At 38.6% G+C, this 17946-nt stretch overlaps 4 protein-coding genes and 1 long non-coding RNA gene across 7 annotated transcripts in view; 3 read left to right on the top strand and 2 right to left on the bottom strand.

Annotated features, from left to right (window-relative positions):
- LOC149388987 (uncharacterized) overlaps positions 1 to 17946 on the top strand; it is a 77118-nt gene that overhangs the window by 46190 nt on the left and 12982 nt on the right. The window lies entirely within an intron of this gene.
- GCP4 (GAMMA-TUBULIN COMPLEX PROTEIN 4) lies at positions 883 to 7058 on the top strand. Its single transcript, XM_089623256.1, has 16 exons — positions 883 to 1124; positions 1205 to 1496; positions 1600 to 1736; positions 2344 to 2442; positions 2826 to 2946; positions 3050 to 3322; positions 3544 to 3624; positions 3711 to 3794; positions 4330 to 4416; positions 4549 to 4604; positions 4729 to 4896; positions 5102 to 5327; positions 5580 to 5668; positions 6034 to 6187; positions 6271 to 6393; positions 6484 to 7058. The coding sequence occupies exons 1-16, from the start codon at positions 964 to 966 to the stop codon at positions 6550 to 6552; spliced, it is 2220 nt and encodes a 739-aa protein (XP_089479382.1). The 5' UTR covers positions 883 to 963; the 3' UTR covers positions 6553 to 7058.
- LOC149388991 (S-adenosyl-L-methionine-dependent methyltransferases superfamily protein) lies at positions 7102 to 9037 on the bottom strand. Its single transcript, XM_089623257.1, has 7 exons — positions 8761 to 9037; positions 8514 to 8665; positions 8165 to 8285; positions 7932 to 8056; positions 7714 to 7842; positions 7470 to 7637; positions 7102 to 7362 (listed from the first exon to the last, which is right to left on the bottom strand). The coding sequence occupies exons 1-7, from the start codon at positions 8948 to 8950 to the stop codon at positions 7291 to 7293; spliced, it is 957 nt and encodes a 318-aa protein (XP_089479383.1). The 5' UTR covers positions 8951 to 9037; the 3' UTR covers positions 7102 to 7290.
- PHR2 (photolyase/blue-light receptor 2) lies at positions 10273 to 13633 on the top strand. Its single transcript, XM_089622010.1, has 4 exons — positions 10273 to 11265; positions 12753 to 12976; positions 13057 to 13143; positions 13321 to 13633. The coding sequence occupies exons 1-4, from the start codon at positions 10336 to 10338 to the stop codon at positions 13400 to 13402; spliced, it is 1323 nt and encodes a 440-aa protein (XP_089478136.1). The 5' UTR covers positions 10273 to 10335; the 3' UTR covers positions 13403 to 13633.
- Positions 13728 to 17555, bottom strand: MHX (magnesium/proton exchanger). 3 transcript variants are annotated; one of them, XM_089622008.1, is made up of 9 exons: positions 17315 to 17555; positions 16718 to 17161; positions 16450 to 16625; positions 15861 to 15979; positions 15599 to 15759; positions 15084 to 15217; positions 14577 to 14793; positions 14350 to 14479; positions 13728 to 14181 (listed from the first exon to the last, which is right to left on the bottom strand). In XM_089622008.1, the coding sequence occupies exons 2-9, from the start codon at positions 17109 to 17111 to the stop codon at positions 13884 to 13886; spliced, it is 1629 nt and encodes a 542-aa protein (XP_089478134.1). In that variant the 5' UTR covers positions 17112 to 17161; positions 17315 to 17555; the 3' UTR covers positions 13728 to 13883. The 3 variants fall into 3 exon arrangements, with proteins under 3 accessions (XP_089478134.1, XP_089478135.1, XP_089478133.1); XM_089622009.1 differs by having other exon boundaries at positions 17391 to 17555; XM_089622007.1 differs by having other exon boundaries at positions 17249 to 17554.

The raw sequence follows: 17946 nt of genomic DNA, 5'->3' as shown, positions 1-17946 counted from the left end.
TAATTTCATGGTTGCTTTGTTTGAGATATGCTTACTGTTTTCTATTGATTGATCACAATTAGAATTGTTTGCTTATTGAGAGAGAGTAGATTGTATTGTCTTGTTCATATTTACATCACCGTTGTTGACCTATGTTAGTAGATAACTCTAGGCGATATTGTAATCGTCTGAATTCTAGTTCTTAAATAATGAAATTCTTTTATTAAGATTAGACGTCGAGATGAATAATCCGTCAATTGTATATGTTTTGCTAAAACACTCGGTAGAAGCTAGTAGATATATAATGTGAAGAAAGCTTCCACAGAAATAAACGTATTGTGATTAGTACCCCAAAAATCCAACCTAGTCGATTCCAATGAAAGCGCAGTCTAACATTTTTCATACTTGGATTAACTTGTGTTATACTAAAATTTTTATATAATAACATATAATCGTAGATTGACGTATTCTAGTAATTCTTATATATAATTTCGTACTAAAATTTAAATATAATTTTATAGCAATATTTATATTGCTATAATTTTGTACCAAAGTGTAGCAACATAATTTCGTACACTCATTGAATATAATTCTGTATTAATTATTATATATATAAAGAAAAGGTTGGATCCCTAGACTTGTATCGCTAGTCATGTTACAACGATTTTTTATTTATTTATTTTTAATCAGAAAGAAAAAAAAATCTTAAAAAATTTTAAATTTATTTTTTCAAATTTAAATATTTTTAGATATATTTTTCTCAAAATTAAAATGTGTATATGATCATTGCACAACTTGCAAATAGCAAGTCGTTTGGTTAAAACATAAAACGACAAAAATAAAAATCCCGCTTTCCTTTTATTGGCACGAACTCGAACAATTTAAACTAAGAAAGAAAAAAAAAAAAAAAAAAAAAAAAAACTCACTCAAGAGTCACACTCACTCACATTCTAAATTATTTTCTTTCATTCCAAAACAACAGAAATGCTTCACGAGATTTTGCTCGCACTTCTTGGCTACACCGGCGATCTGATCATCGACCGGAGAGATCATCGCAACTCCCTCGGCGTTTCCTTCCCCTCCGACGACGAAGAGCCATCCTTCAAGCTCGCTCCTGATATCTCATTCCTCCAGCCCAGCGAAAGGTACTCGTAAACCTTAGACCTATACCAATTTTTCCCCAAAGCACCGTTCGACTGACGATGATAGTTTGAGAGTTATTCAGGGACCTCGTTGAGAGGATCGTCGCGCTAGGGTTTTACTACAGAGAGCTCGACAGGTTCGCCACCGAGTCCCGGAATCTGAGCTGGATAAAGTCCGGCGACGCGAGTCCTCTTACAGCGGTCTCGGAGCTTTCGAGAGGGAAGTTCCGGCGGCGGAGCGTCTACCACCGCGCCGTGGCGAACGGGATCGTCGAGGTTCTCTCTGTGTACAGGTCTGCTGTTCTTCAGGTTGAGCAGAGGCTTTTGGCCGAGACTGTCCCGATCTTGGCCACGGTCATTCAAGGCCTCAACAAGGTCGGCATTCAATTGCGATGCTCTCAGTTGAGATTTTTTATTTTTTGGGATTTGCAATGTGTTGGTTGTGTTGTGACTTCTGTTCGGTTCTTTCGGTGTGTAGTTCTTTGTTCTTTTGCCGCCTTTGCACAAGTTCATTGTAGAGATCGAGAGGGATGATATTCGCGGGGGTCGACTTCTTAACCTGTTGCACGAGCGGTGCCATTGTGGAGTTCCTGAGTTGCAGACCTGCATTCAAAGGTGTGTGTGGTCTTTTGAATTATCAGCATTAGTAAAATTTAAGAGTAACTTATGGAAGAGATGTGTTGGAATTATTTCCTTTGAGGGTATGGTTGGATGGTGTAAGGAAAGGAAATAGAATGAAACAGCAGTGTAAAGTTCTTGTCTGGTTTATATTGAAATGCTAAAATCGTGATTCTGTCGGATAGCTTATCTTTCTCTCGTTTTGATGGAATCACCATTCTCCTGGTGAGCAGATGGGATGGACTTTTTAATTTCGTGATTAGCAATCTTTCTAAATTTTTCTAGAGAGGGAGAAAGAAGAGGAGGATAGCTGTAGATGAAAACAAAAAAAAGGGGAAAATTTAGGGTCAAATTCTCAAATTCTGTTTGATCTGGTTCAGCTTTTAAAATTATTTTCTACAAAAAAAACATGCAATTCTGTTCCCATTCCTATTACAATCCTATTCCTATTTTGGTTTTGCAACCTGAGATGCCGTGAATGACTAACGCTGAAACTGTTCTTAAGGTTGTGATAAGCATTACTCAATATTTTTTTGAAGGCAAGAATGATTAATCTGCATTGTGATTAATTTCCTCCATTCACTTGTCAATGTGTGAAATATAGGCTTCTTTGGCACGGACATCAGGTTTTGTATAACCAGCTTGCTTCATGGATGGTTTATGGGATTCTTCAAGATCAGTATGGAGAATTTTTCGTTAGGAGGTAATATTCAAGGCATTTGTTGTCTCAAGTTGAATTTAAGGCTAGGCTTTTGGTTTTCAGAGACTTGAAAAGAATTAGAGATTGGAAACTTATGACAAATATTTTCAGTAAGGGATTTTTATATGTGAAAGTTATATTTGAAAAGCATAAGCTTCTCAGAATTCAATAAATGAGTATTGCTCTGTTAAGAAGCAATGAATATAGCGATCTCACATTCGAGTTGGTTATTTTTATGTTAGAATTTGTATATCTTACTGCAATTTTCCGTTAGCTGAGGTAGCTTTGTCTCGGTGATTCGTCTTTCGTTAAAGATTTTGTTTTCATGCTGACATTTTTTTCTCTGATAAAAGTAACATGAATGTTTTAGCTGAATTTTTTTGCAGGCAGGAAGACAGGGGAATAGAGCAAGGCTCATCTCAATCAGACGCCGTAGAAAAATTGTCACGATTATCAACGGAAGATGTGTCTCTAACTGATTGGCATTTGGGTTTTCATTTATACTTGGTATCTTGATTATTCTTGTCTTTACTATCGCCTCAAAGACGACTTATATATATCTGCCCTCATATAACTTTATACTAAATTATATTATGTGTTCTTTTTGTAGGATATGCTGCCACGATACATTGACATGCGCTTTGCAGAATCAATTTTATTCGCTGGTAAAGCTATAAGGGTTCTTCGCAATCCTAGCCATGCATTCCAATTCAAGGATCCTTCATATAATCAGCAGATGCCCAAAGGTTCTCAGAAGTTTCAAGGCTTCAGTGGACGTTTTCCTTTGCAGAAGGAGCCTTTTGTTGATAAAGAGAGGATTGAAGAAGAGTTACTTCCACAATCTGAGGCTGATAAGATTGAAGTCATGCTCTCAGACCTAAAGGTTCCTTGCACTACCTCAATACTATGCTACATTTTTGTGTGCATTTTTCGTTCGTAGCATTATAAATTCAGTCGATACGGTTTCGTGTGCATTCCCTTCAATATTGAAATCCCTCAACAAATTTTTCCATTGACATAGACTAAGAAAAAAATTGTATGGGTCTTTCCTTTTTCTTCATTCAGTGCTTCAAGTAGATCTCAAAGCTAAATTATATTGTACAGGAGGCCTCAGAGTTTCACAAAAGATCATTCGAGTATGCTGTTGACTCCATTAGAGCTATTGCAGCCAGTCGACTTTGGCAGGTGCTGGGTGTCATAAATTTGATCTTGTGGTTTTATTGAACTAAACTTTGATGTATTCTCTTATCTTTTTTTTTTCCTTTCATCAGCTTGTAGTAGTACGAGCTGACTTGAATGGGCATCTGAAAGCTCTGAAAGACTATTTTCTTTTGGCCAAAGGAGATCTTTTCCAGGTGAGCAGTGGATGCATGAACAACCATATCGAAAGCTTAAACTTAAAATCATTTTTATAACCTTATTAATTTGCTCTGTTTAATTTGTTTGCAAATACTTAAGTAATTTTTTTTTTTTATCCCAATGTGATTTCTAAGGTTAGGGAGTGATAACAAGCTATTCAATAAATATTTTATGAAATGCGCTGGATCGACTACCTGCAGTAACAACTACAACATGCTGTCTTTTAGCAAAAAATAAAAATAAAATAAGGAACCTGCAATATGTTTATCAGAAACATGTATTCGTTGGATATTGCATCTGAATTTTCCACAGTACTGTTGAATAACAAGACACAAGCTATTCAATAAATATTTTATGAATTGCGCTGGATCGACTATCTGCAGTAACAACTACAACATGTTGTCTTTTAGCAAAAAATAAAAATAAAATAAGGAACCTGCAATATGTTTGTCAGAAACATTGATTCATTGGATATTGCATCTGAATTTTCCACTGTACTGGTGAATAACAAGACACAATTTATCATGCTAGTGTTTTCTTGAGGAAAGTCGTCAACTTATGCGCTTACCACCTCGCCAGTCAACTGCTGAAGCAGACCTTATGGTTCCTTTCCAGCTGGTATGACTAGTATGAAAAGACTCCCAAAAATACAAGTTTAATCAGCTAAAAAATATTTATCAATGAGTCAGTTGGTTTTTCAACCAAGACACTACTTGGAATACAACTTAATTGGAGCCAGTTGTAATGCAGGCTGCAATAAAGAATATTGGCGAGGAAGACAAATACTTCTCGAGAGTATCTTTGCGGTTAGAGCCATGTTTCGTTCTTCTAATTTAAATTAAGAGTGAATTCATTAGTGTGATTGACACTTAAATTTGTTAAAATAATCTATTAACCTTTTTGTACCATTCTGTACCTACTACCTACAAGGATGCCGTCATTTGGAATGCCTCTTAAATCCTCCCAAGGTGAATTGCCAAAGGATAAAAACCCAGGTGTTAATTCAGAATCAATTCTTGATGGCTGGGATGGAATTTCTCTCGAGTACACTGTTGATTGGCCGCTACAGTTGTTCTTCACTCAAGAAGTGCTGTCTAAGTAAGATTATTACAGCAATTCGTGGAACAGAAGTGTGTTTTTTTTTTCTCCCAGGATTTAGCTAATCTCTATTGGGCATAATTGGGCTTTCATCTTAACTTTCAAAGATGAAAGAAGGGATATCAAAAGAGGAATAAAACTTCAAAAAATTGATTATTGCCATATCAACTTACCATTTATTTGTGCACAAAACAATTATCTTCAGGTATACAAGGGTTTTCCAATATTTATTGCGGCTCAAGCGAACACAAATGGAGTTGGAGAAATCATGGGCTTCCGCGATGCACCAAGATCACACAGATTTCGCCAATTGCCGCAATAATCGCTTAAAGGGTTCCGTATCTCAACAGAGACGGCAACGATTCGGACCCATGTGGCGCATTAGAGAGCATATGGCATTCTTAATTAGAAATCTTCAGTTTTATATACAGGTAATCGCATTTTATTTTCCTCTTGGTGATAATTATTCTTAAGATTAGTTCTAGATAGTAGTAGATAATACACCAAAATATATACTGATACAGAAGTGCATAAGATTTCACCTGCTGCATCTGTAGTGCTAGTAGTTGTATGTTTGTAGACAATCTCATATTTGATTTCCAATTTTGGGGGCTCGTTTCTGTCAACTAGAATCTCAAAGGAAGTCTCTTTAACTCGCGTTTTTACTCGGTTCACTTGTTTAGGTGGATGTTATAGAATCCCAATGGAATGTTCTACAAGCTCACATTCAGGATTCTCAAGATTTTACTGAACTTGTGGGATTCCATCAAGAGTAAGTCAAAATGTGGTTCGAATTTCCTACAATCCAAAACGTTTTGTTTTATATAAAATGTTTAGGTTATTAATATAACTTACTCCTTGTGCCCTGTTTCGAAAATGTCATGTCGAGATTCTTAATCAAGTTATCATGTTGATGCAGTAGAATTTATTCATACATCGGCAATCCTAGAAAACCCCACTTCCTTTACAGTGCTTTGGGCATGTCCCTTTTATGCCTTTGTTTATCCACATCATTTACTCTTCTACAAATGGCAGCCACTGTGTTCTGTTTCTGCTTGAATTTTTTTTCCCCAGTGGATGCTCAAAATCATTCAATCTCTGTATTGCTTATGTATTGTTGTGTGTATTTTCTTACAGGTATTTGTCAGCATTAATTTCACAATCTTTTTTGGACATTGGTTCTTTATCAAGAATACTGGATAGTATTATGAAACTTTGTCTTCAGTTCTGCTGGAGCATCGAAAACCAAGAAAACGGAGCAAACACATCTGAGCTAGAGCACTTGACTGAGGTACACTTTCTGGTAAAAACCAATTATATTTTTCAAAATCTGTCGTCCACTTTCGAATATTTTTTCTCTTTTGCTTGGTTCAGGAATTCAACAAGAAATCGAACTCTTTATATACCATATTGCGAAGTAGCAGACTAGTCGGAAGCCAACGAGCCCCGTTTCTGCGGCGCTTTCTTTTGCGTCTAAACTTCAATTCATTTTTTGAGGTACTGAAGTTAGTAAAGGGTTTGTTTCTCAAATTATCATCTTAGAAATAAATATATCACAGAACATAATTATTTTTTTCCTCTCTCCAGGCCACTGCTAGAGGTGTCCTAAATGTTGTCAGACCTCAACCGATAGTCTCAGTTTTGAATCAAGAGTAAAACTATGTGTGCTTATTAACTTAAGGAGTACTTCAAAGTCCGGTTGATATTCCATTCCAATATGAGTAAGGAATTTCGACAGTTTGGTGGCACAAGGATTTGGGGAAATTGCTCTGAGGTGGCTCTTCTGATCACCTCGAGCGTGGAGTAGCTATTCAGATTGTAGATCATCTCGACGGCTTTGTATAGAGTTGTTATGTTATTGTTGCCTCATAGTTGCCATTTTTTTTTCTGGGTCATGCACGGGTCTCCGGTTTCCACTCCAGTGCATTTACGCAAGCACTTTTGCCATTTTATAAGCGTCGTTGCTGTAATTCTTGGTTTACTCGCGGAATGAAAGAAAAAAAAATGTATGCAATAGATGTTTTCTTATAAATTCTTTGTATATCTCTTGGTTGCACAGGATGAGTAGGAAAAGTTCTAGTGGTTGTGTTTTAAAAGAGAGGTGTAAGTGATTACTGTAATTTCGATCTTGATGTATTTATTTTATGATTGCTTTTTCCACATTTACAAATGCGTTAAAGACATCTATACTCTGCACAAAAAGGGTTGAGAAGGTTGGTGATTGGATTTGTATACGTAATGCAACAAATATTAGCACAAAAGCTAGCCTATGTATCAAGAAACAATAGTTCCTTTAGTGGGAAAATACATGGGGGCTTATGATTTGAAGACAAATATAGTGCATTAGCATGGCAATAGATACTCCGCTGAAAACCCCAATTGGTCAAATTTAGTTTACAGCTCATCAAAACCTTCCTCATCAGCGTCTTCCTCAACCCTCTGAAACTCCCTCCTCCACATTTCCATCTATTGGAGTTAAAAAAAACCATCAAAGATTTTTTTTTAAAAAAAGACAAAATTTGTATTGTCACAAATCAGTATATAGACTAATTTTCTATCAAAATAAAATTGACCTGGTCATCAGAAAACCGCAACTGTTCGGCAACGAAAACCACATTCCCATAGCTTTCTGGTGCAAATGACCTCCCAAAAGTTTGTGAAACGTCTTCGAGGCTAACCGTATTCACGCGGAAACCATTGCTCATGAACAACTTCTCAGTCCATTGCCTGACACTACAACGCTGCGCACGCACAAACACCCCTAAAGTCAGTCAATAATATTCTGTCTCAAATTTCAAAAAAAAAAAAAATACCAACCTGGATAGCCATTCCTGTTTGTGCTAATCGAGCGGGCAATTCTCCCAAGAAAAAACATCCGTTTGTGGCCAAACCGCTCACCACAACCAATATCTCTTCAAAACCCGACAAGGTCATCATATGCAGGTCCTGTATATTGCAGTGATGAAACCACAGTTTTCATATAGTTCCCCTTTGCGCGCTAAATAAAATATCATCAAATGGAGACCAAAAGCAACCTGTAAAGCCCACACGCTAGGAAGATTGCCATCAAAGCCTTGAGCTCGCAAGCTCTGCTCGATATACTCCGACTCCAACGAAACATGGCGCAATAAGCACCCTCTTGCAACTTTAGCCCCCACGCCTTTATTTTTTCGTCCAATGCCATTCAAAACACACAAAGTTTTTGAAAGAAAAAAAAAAGGACTAAACTTTATGCGAGAGTTGTGGGGTTTTGCGGAGGAACGAGTACCTCGAAGCTTTTCGGTTGCTGTGTTGAAAATGGGATCAGGTGATACATCATATATCACGGTTGATTTCGGCCAATTCAGCCTATAAGCCCTCGTATCCATGCCATCTGTCAGCAAAACTACCTGCCACAAACGTGTTCAGTACTTTGTGATTACTCCTCTAAAATTGAATCTCATTCTTTTTAGTTCAGTGATGAGCCCAATACAAAATAAGTATTATGGATCTTTACATTTTAAAACAATCTACTTGTTGACCTCATTATCCAATTTGCTGTAACTTGAGATGATGGACTACTTTCTGATTTTTGAGATAAAAAAAAAAACATATAAAAGGAGGGGGTAAATCACTACCTGCTTTAGTCCATCGATTCGGTTCACTGTGTGTAACAATTTATCATCGATGAATTTGGTTGCGAGGGAATAGCCGAGCGAGAATTCGTTCGTGTCTGAACCACCATGATTCTCGGCGAAGCAACCGGCGTATGGGTCGAGAAAGAGAGGCTCTGTGTTCAGAACAACAACAGAGCAGATTCAAATATGCATACTAACTGATCGATCAAATGCTCTACTGAGAAAAAAAGGAAGTATTGATTGTTGCCTGGGCGATTGGTCTCTCTGAAGCGAAGAGAAGCGGCGTTAATGGCCGCTTGGAGGAGTAACGAGTCGTTCTCGTCGTTGACTTTGGCTCTCAAGCTTCGGCGTGAGTTTGACTTTCGAGCTTCATGTGGTTGTCGGTGGTGGATAAATGCGGTGGCTGAGGTGCGACACAAACTCTTGATACATTCCATCAATATTGGATATATTGTCTCATACTCTCATTCTCATAAAATGGTTTTTTTTGCTCAGCTCATAAAATGTTTATCTTTCTTCATTGTTCTAATACGCTCTATTCTCTTAGAAAACATTTAAATTAGTAACTTTTCTTTACTGTTTTCCGTTTTACGTCTCATATATATTTTCAGATTATACATTAAAAACATATCAATACAATTTAAAAAAACACATTCATTTAAATTTATTGAAAGCATTTATGGATACGTTCTCACACAAATCTCCAATTTTAACTGGGAGACATCAAATCAAATGAAAGAGGTACCAAACCGTCATCCCACACAGATGTAATTGCAAAAATTGTAAGTAAAATTATAATTTACTTTTATTTTATGTTGAGCTTATAAATTATAATTGTAATGATTATTTCTCTTTTAAAATATGATAGAAAACATCTCCGCTATAGTTTAGATGTTCGATCTTCCGTGTAAACTACATATTAAGTTACACACTTTGAACCGTATGCAAAAATAACTTTGAGCTTCAGTTTCATGTAATGCAAAAATGACACTTCTAAGTTTTAATAGAAAAATGACTATTAAAGTCCTAAAATCATAGGTTGAATAACCAAAATCAAAGTTCGGACAAACAAAATACGATCATCAACCCAACATATCTCAAGATTTAACCAAATTCCTTAAAAAAAAAAAAAAAAAACCTACGACTATGACTCAATGTCAAAACTACATGACCCTCAACCGAGACTTCTAGCCGCGAGTCCTCGACCAAGACTAGGTCTAAGTTCGAGATCAGGTCTCTGACCGAAACAAGGACCACGACTAGGACAGGTTCACGACCACAGTTTCAACAAGTTTATGACGCTTTGACCACAAGTTCATGACAAGGGCATGTAAAGAGCTATTGCCACCAAGTCCCATGCCACGAATTAGCTATGGCTTATAACCCTTTTTCGCTCTTTTTTCATAGTTGAAAATCCTTTTTTTTTACGTAGCAAAAATGACAAGGTTGATGATTTCACAATAAAAAGATCTAGTCTTAGAGCTCAATAGTTTGAAAAAAAAAATTATTATTCTGACAACAAATGCCATAAGTTTTAACAAATGGTAAATCTCAATATACCAACATAAATGAGAAATGACTCGCTTGAAACTTGAAACCCTTTTTTTATCCGTCCAATTAAAAAAATTTAGACTGAACTCTGAAGTATTGTATTACAATTTGCTAGGTGTAGTCAGTCCTAGTCTTGCAATATCAATATCAATATCAAATACAGAGAGAGAGATATATCACCAACAAACAATTACAAACCCACCACAAACAACAAATCTCCAGACAGAGAGAGAGAGAGAGAGAGAGAGAGAGGTCTTATCTTCTCTCAACAATGGCAGACTCAAACCCAGAGAAAACCCAAGAAGACCAAAAAGCCCTAATCCTCTCATTGCCATTCGCATCATTCTCCCTCACTCTCTCCACACTCCTCCCCGCCAATCCCCTCCTCCCCCGCCCTCTCAAACCCTCCGCCGCTGCCGGAGTCCCGACCCAAGCCTCCTCCCTCGCCACCGCCCTCTCTCTCACCGCCGCCGCGAAGTCGCCGTCGCCGCTCTCCTTCAAATCCGCAGTCTCCGCCGTCCCCCTCCACTCCCCGCTCTCCCTCAACCCGCGCCGCCCCTCCGAGCCCTCCGGCGGCGCCGCGCTCCGCCGCGCCACCGTCGTCTGGTTCCGCTCCGACCTCCGAGTCGCCGACAACGAGTGCCTCAACTCCGCGCACTCCGACTCCGCCTCCGTCCTCCCAGTCTTCGTCTTCGACCCCCGCGACTACGGCAAGTCCTCAACCTCCGGCTTCGACAAGACCGGCCCGTACCGCGCCGCCTTCCTCATCGACTCCGTCGCCGATCTCCGGATCCGCCTCCGCGCGCGCGGCTCCGACCTCGTCGTCCGCGTCGGCCGCCCCGAGGAGGTCCTCCGCGATCTGGCCAAGTCCGTCGGCGCCGAGGCCGTCTACGCCAGCCGCGAGGTCTCCCACGACGACGCCAGAGCCGAGGAGAGGATCGAGGCCGCCGCCAAAGACGAGGGCGTCGAGGTCAAGTACTTCTGGGGGAGCACTCTCTACCACCTCGACGACCTTCCGTTCAAGCTCGAGGATATGCCCGCCAATTACGGCGGATTCCGGGACAAGGTCAAAGGGCTCTCCGTTCGCCAGACCTTCGAGGCTCTGGACCATATGAAGGCTCTTCCTTCCCGCGGGGACGTCGAGGCCGGAGATATTCCCACTCTCTCTGACCTCGGCGTTTCTCCGATTCCTCCTCCTCAGGTACCACATTGTTAACCTATTACTTTATATGAGCGATTTTCAGGGAGTTTGGTGATTGTATTGGTTTTATTCAAGGTTTGGAATAGATACGTGCTTGAGATTATTATTATCTTGGCCACTAGGCAATAATTTACGGCCGAGCTTAGTTAGGCTTACATCTAAGGGCACTGTGGCTCAACAAACAGCTAATATGCTCTCCATCAAGATGATTACTTCGGCAAGTGGTCGTTGTTTTTTTATTTTTTTATCGGTGCTCTTTTGAGCTGAGGTTAAGTACTGCGAGGTTCCATTGGAAATGAGAGAAGTGAGCTATTACTGTACAAGCATTGTTAAGCCATTTTCGTTTAGCACGGTTTAGTAATTTTGAACTCGCTGCGAAACTGCTGCTGTGATATTGAGCGAAGAATGCTTTTCGTCATCGTCATTGGCGGGTGATATGCTACATTGTAAATTGTTGGTATTTTGGGGATCACTGAGTTTTAGGTTCCTCCATTACGACTTATGAATTTATGGTGAGAATCAATTCATAGAAAGATGTGAGCAAGCATAAGGATTTATACAGGGTTTTAGGTGAAAAAAAGATCAATGATCTGAAACTCACTGAGTAGTAAGAGAGCTAACTGTGAAGTTCTAGTGATCCCAATGTAGCTAAGTTGGGAGAACTGATTGTTGACGGTAAATGCGACTTTATGAGCAAGAAATGTTTGTCATCCTTATTTGTGATTTGATGCATTGTACTGAATCGTCAATGTAATATGATTTAGGGGACTACTGGCTTGTGCTTAAACCGGGTTATAAGGATCAAAAGCATATTATTCTCTAGTCTGTAGTTCTAGTTTATTTTTTCCCTTTCATAGTGTTGTGCTCTTTTTCTTCCGATTATGCGATGCGTACGTAATCTGATAGACTCCAATACTGCTAACATAGATAATATCAGACGAAGAATAGGAACAATGAACATGTTTTGTATTGATAATTGGCGTTTACAGATATTCACGTGGTGCTCTCCAAGGGAATACCCCAAAACTGACTAGTTGACTGAATGCCTCACTGTCCTCTCTCCTTGCATTCTCACAAAACCATCTTAATCGAATTACCACAAGCTAACAGAATGGCTACTAAATGCTTATATTATTGTAGAATCTAGAGTGGGGCTCTTATCATATGATATGCCCCGAGATATTTCTTGTATTGATTCGAATATGAACGTAAGAACTACAATGAGATATCGGACGTTCGAGAGGTCCACGCTCTCCAAATTGGAATTCTATTCCTTACAAGAGACTAAACAGCTTTCAGATTCTATTTCGATACCATTTCCCTACTAATTCAACCTTATTTATAGGCTATGATACTTTACTATTTTCTATTTAATCCTCTAACGAACTCTTATTACTAGTTTATCCTCTAAATCTCAGGTCCTAACATCATAATCCAAATGCCTTGACGCAAATTTTTTTTTTTGTTGGTTTTTTTTTTTTTTGTAGGACGGAAAGCCGACAGCGAATGGTTCGATGGTTGGAGGAGAAACGGAAGCTATGGAGAGACTAAAGAAGTTTGCCGCGGAATGCCAAGCACAAGCGCCCACAAAAGGTGGAAAGCACGATAGTGTCTACGGAGCCAACTTTTCGTGCAAAATATCTCCGTGGCTGGCTATGGGCTGCCTATCTCCTCGCACCATGTTTGACGAACTCAAGAAGACCACCGCTAGGTGAGCCGCGACTGAACTTCTTCTTTGCAACTTTTTGGGACGTGTTTTTGACATTCGTATTGCAACTGTTTGATTGACAGAACGATCTCTGCTTCCTCGAACAAGAAAGATGGAGGCGCCGGAATGAACTGGCTGTTATTCGAGTTATTGTGGAGGGATTTCTTCAGGTAATATGAGGAGGGAATTTGAGTGCCAGCAGTATATTATTACCGCCATTTTCTCTTGTTAATATGCAACTTCAATTTTAAATAAATTTATTACTCTACTACATAATAGAAATCATCGACAATGTGGGGTTTTCATTTTGGCCTTTTTTTTGTTTGTCATACTTTTTACAATTGCAGATTCATTACCAAGAAATATAGTTCAGCAAAGAAGCAGCTTGACGGTGCTCCGGCCACAGCTTGTACCGGCGCCTATGCTTAAGGGAGAAGATTTATCCGAATATAAAATAAAACTTTGTTTTCGACTTTTGGGTGGTTCATGGTTTCACATATTTTTCTTCCCCTCACCTTTTTTTTTTTTTTTTTTTTTGGGTTTTTGGTCCATTGTGTAGTTTGATGAGGATAGGAATGCTCAATGTTGTTTGTAACTTTGTACTGGCTGCTTATGCAGTCATCCAAATGTATAATTAAACTCTTGAGGAGATTTTAGTTTTGTAATCATGTCCAACACTTTCACATGTAAGGCCTGTTTCAGAGGCTGGTCCTCTTCCCGAATAAAGACCATTCACAAACAAGAAAGAGTGAAGTTGATGATTGAAAGAATATATATTTTAATTATTTTGAGCGATTCTTACAAAATTGTGTCGAGGATTTAATATGGCCTTTTAACTCTACATAAAATGAAAGGCCGTTGACAATATAATATTGGATACACTAATTTATTGGGAAAAACAAAACGAATTTTATATGATACCTGAAACTCTAAGGGAAGATAAGACAACAAAAATAATCCAAAGGAACATGAAGTAGACACTGGTTGCCCATGCCCATATTCTTGGCCCTCCCAATTCTGCCCCCAATGTGAGACGCCGATACACCAAAACGGAAATACATCCCACAGAAGTAGCAAAGAAGACAAGTAAAGAGAAGCTGAGTCCACCTGCGTTCTCGATGTGCAGTGGCTCTCTGTACACTATGTAGTTGTATGTCGTGTTGATCAGCCACGGAACTCCGATCCCAACGTATATGTTCACCGAATTGCTGCCACGTTATAATACGCAATCACATGAATTTAGTTGATTTCAACTCTAGGAACATGATATGCTACAAATACCCCTCCCCTTTGATCCCAACAGAACATACTTCCCAAGACAGGTATATACTTTCAGCCAAGTAGAGAGAGAAAAATTATAATAAAATGAGCAAAACCTGCAAGTAATGTTTGCAATAGCAGAATCTGCCGTTAACTGACGCTCGGCGGCGATCTTACTCGCCACTAAATCCGGCCACGACGTTCCAGCCGCTAACGCAGTGAATGCTATGACATAAGGATTTATTCCTGTAATAACAAGTCAAAATAATTCGTTAAAACACAGTCGTGAATATGAACCATATTCGAATGTACGTAGGCTTATTTTCCAACAGAGACATAGTACCTGTTACACAGCTTATTAGATCTGTGAATTGTGTGACTATGTAAGCGATACCACTGATGAAAATCAGAGAAGAAATGAAGGCGACCCAGCCATGAGCGATGGTATATGGAGGCACAAAGGCAAACATGATCCGCCACGGAGCCAAAAGCAATTGCCAAGACATTCTTGCTACTCGCAAACACATGCAGTTCAGTTTTCTGGATTCTGTGCTTTCCAACTGTTACCGTGACGCGATTAAAAAAAAAAAAATTAACGTTCATCAGAACTGATGAATTAGTTTTTGTTTTATTGTATGGTATTAATTTATTTCAGAATAAAATACCACAACGATTAGAAATTAAAAAAAAAAATACGGTAAAATGCATGTATGCTTGATATGAAATAGAAGTCACGATATAAGTATACAATATGAATCAAAGTTGTATTCCTTCATTCATCAACAGAGAGAAAAAAGGGAAGAAAAAAAAAAAAGGCAAGATAATTAAGTTTAAAGCAAAAATGCATTACCGTAAATGCATCTAGAAATTGTTGCTTCCAAAGTGAAAATACATTTGAACTCTCAGAATCTGTATCGTCTTGCAAATGCTTATTTGACGATTCGGCCGCATCATCAATTCCGGGCACTTTCTGATACGAAGAATCTGCAACTCAATTATTAATATTGAAAAAAATGGGATTCCTCCTAAAACCTTACATCATAATAATTACTCTAAATTTCGTTATAAACTGTTATCAACCTTCTCAAAAACTGATCTAAGTTTATGTTCTAGCAACTGGTCCTTTAGACCCAATCTCGCTGCATTTTTTACCAGCACCAGGTAAATAAAGCGGGCTTTGACTTCATTAATGTCACCGAATTTCTGATAAACAGTAATTGACTGGAAGACGACATTGACATGAGGTCATCATTTGGCCTTTAGCGTGGTCTAGCTTCAATATATTTATTTTGAACGAGTTTCGCTTCTTCTGAACTGATATTCCCTAGATATGGGTGTAAGGGTTAAGAGATTCAAGAGAATTACTCTGCTGATTCCCCGAATGAATAGAAAATATATCAACAACATCGCTGTCTACATCTTCACCGACGCGATGTATCTCAGAGTATTCATCTTCAACACCCTGATCACGCCTCGGTGTAGCTTTCTCCTTCGGAACCCATTCCTCAGGTCTCTCGCCCCTTTCCCTGAACAAGATATAGCGAGGTAAACAGTCAAAATCCATAGGCACTCAAAAGGGATTAGAAATTATTTTATTTATTTAGAAAAGGGTTAATTAAGGACCGACAGAGGAATAGACAAGTATGGCCAACGTTTGTCTTGAGCGTAAGCGTGTATCAGAAGCAATCCATACTGAAGGACCGTTAGCAAGGCTTCCCATAGGGTAATCACATTCGGAGTCCAAACCTTCAGCGAAAAAACCCAAAGCGATGTCAGACTTGCTACTTAACAAGGAAAATGCATTCAGTTGAAGCATTTTGAACCAAGTTTATCTGCAGAAAATCATAGTGGTGTAGCAAAATGACCGTCTCCGATTCTGATACGAACCTTGATATTGCACTAGTAGAAGGAAAACAATGATAGATTATACGGACTTTCAACAGGTCCGTCTCTCTCTAAGGAATTTCTTCCTTTCTCTAAACTCTCATACAATTTTTCATATCCTCTCTTATCCCTTGATTCTTCTTATTCATTGACTGATACAAATTCTAATTATTGTATATTTAACCCCTAACTATCTACTACTTATTCGAATTCACCTATATCTTGAACTAATCGCCATCACAACGTATGTGGTTATAAAAACTCCAAGGAACTAATTGGGAACTTAAGGTCAAAATACCAAGAAATCAGGGAATAATATATGCTTGATTAACCTCTAAAATGATATACAACCAAATGTAAGCCCAAAAGGACCAGAAAAGCTCCACAAGCCAAACACCCAGATCAGATATCTTTTTCAACTCTCCTGCTTTCACAACCACAACACAGACGGCATGGATAGGAAAAAGGTCGAACGCAGCTGAACCAACAAGCGTTCCGGGACCCAAACCTGGAAAAAAAAAAAAAAAAAAAAAAACTATCAGCAACACTATCCAAATTACTTTCTAGTACAATTTTGGGGAACTTGGGAATTGCAGAGACCTCCAGCATATAGCTTCCCGAGATTCCTTATCGCATCAATGGTGGCCAAAGATATCTGAGGAAAGCTAGTCCCAAAAGCAAGCAAACTAATATCGGCGATTGTGAAGTTCCAAACTTTCTCAAGCTTGACGGTTTCAGCTCCACTATAAGGGTCAATCACAACCACCTTACGGCTGTGCTTCACAACGTTTTCCATGGACCGAAAAAAACGAGCTGTTATGGCAGATAGTCCAAGGAAGCAATAAGCCAGGCCTAGAAAGTACAGGAAAGTCCTGAGTCCAACGCCGAGATTTGTTTCGCCGCTCAGAAGGAAATAGCTTTGGCATTTTTCTACTCCCAGAATGCTGGGAAGTCCAAACATGCTTTTCCCAGGTAGATTAGGCTCCGAGGTCATCCTTATTAATCAAACTCTGTTTGGCTGTTTAAGCGTGTAAACTAAGAAACCTGATTTTTAATCACAATTGAGATTCAGAAAAATTGTGGCTGTGAGGCATATAAATCAGATATCAACGAGAAATTCGCTGGACTAACCATAGATTTAGCGAATCAAAAGGACACAAGCAGACAAAATTTCAGATCCAATAGCAATAAACTGACACATATATTTTTAAGATTCAACGAAGCTAATCATCAGCCAAATTACGAAATATCGAGTGTTTCAGCGAAGGCTGACCGGCGGCGATTGCGTTCGCCGGAATCCTCCGTCGGAATAGCGGCGACGCCGTGATTAGCGTCCACGAATTAGCGAGCGAAGAGAGAGAATGGTCAGAACTCGGAAGCGTGCATGGTTTGATTATTTATTTCGGTTACAAACAAATTATCCTTGGCTCCTTATATGCTGCTCCACAGAAATAACAGACAAATTTTTATCATATTTTTATTTCGGGAAAGAAATAAGGTCATGTGTTGTGTGTGTTGATTGATTGAGCATGATTAAATTCCAGTTGTAGAAGTAGTAAAACTAATGCTTCTTTCATTTTTTTTTCAATTAAAAGTAATTGGGCGATTAAATTTATCTGTTTTATCTTTCTTTTTTTCTTTTTCTTTATTTATCAAGAGGATCTTATAAATTGGTTTTATATCTCTAAGGATCAACATGCGGAAAGTACTAAGAATCACGTGAAAAGGGAAATTTGCAACCCAAATTGCGGAAAAAATAATAGGAGGCATATACAATTATAAGAGAAAAATGACAGCATAAATATTTAATATTTTCAAAAATATATTAT

This window comes from Urtica dioica, chromosome 8 (genome assembly GCF_054948205.1).
Source record: "Urtica dioica subsp. dioica isolate 48M chromosome 8, U.dioica_male_clone48M_v1_H2, whole genome shotgun sequence".
In the NCBI taxonomy this organism is placed as follows: domain Eukaryota; kingdom Viridiplantae; phylum Streptophyta; class Magnoliopsida; order Rosales; family Urticaceae; genus Urtica; species Urtica dioica.
The sequence above is the reverse complement of the archived record's forward strand: the minus strand, read 5'-3'. Positions and strand labels throughout refer to the sequence as shown.

Bases quoted from the DNA above. Each gene is read 5' to 3' on its own strand.
- LOC149388991 (XM_089623257.1), bottom strand. From the start codon at position 8,950: ATGGAATGTATCAAGAGTTTGTGTCGCACCTCAGCCACCGCATTTATC. The intron at 8,666-8,760 runs GCAACAATCAAT...TTCTGAACACAG, and splicing joins CAGAGAGACCAATCGCCCAG to AGCCTCTCTTTCTCGACCCA. The intron at 8,286-8,513 runs GTAGTGATTTAC...CGTTTGTGGCAG, and splicing joins GAATCGATGGACTAAAGCAG to GTAGTTTTGCTGACAGATGG.
- MHX (XM_089622008.1), bottom strand. From the start codon at position 17,111: ATGACCTCGGAGCCTAATCTACCTGGGAAAAGCATGTTTGGACTTCCC. The intron at 15,760-15,860 runs GTCGGTCCTTAA...TATCTTGTTCAG, and splicing joins CCATACTTGTCTATTCCTCT to GGAAAGGGGCGAGAGACCTG. The intron at 14,480-14,576 runs GTACTATGTCTC...TTGTTATTACAG, and splicing joins TCTAATAAGCTGTGTAACAG to GAATAAATCCTTATGTCATA.
- GCP4 (XM_089623256.1), top strand. From the start codon at position 964: ATGCTTCACGAGATTTTGCTCGCACTTCTTGGCTACACCGGCGATCTG. The intron at 5,328-5,579 runs GTAATCGCATTT...TCACTTGTTTAG, and splicing joins ATCTTCAGTTTTATATACAG to GTGGATGTTATAGAATCCCA. The intron at 6,188-6,270 runs GTACACTTTCTG...TGCTTGGTTCAG, and splicing joins AGCTAGAGCACTTGACTGAG to GAATTCAACAAGAAATCGAA.
- PHR2 (XM_089622010.1), top strand. From the start codon at position 10,336: ATGGCAGACTCAAACCCAGAGAAAACCCAAGAAGACCAAAAAGCCCTA. The intron at 11,266-12,752 runs GTACCACATTGT...TTTTTTTTGTAG, and splicing joins CTCCGATTCCTCCTCCTCAG to GACGGAAAGCCGACAGCGAA. The intron at 13,144-13,320 runs GTAATATGAGGA...TTACAATTGCAG, and splicing joins TTGTGGAGGGATTTCTTCAG to ATTCATTACCAAGAAATATA.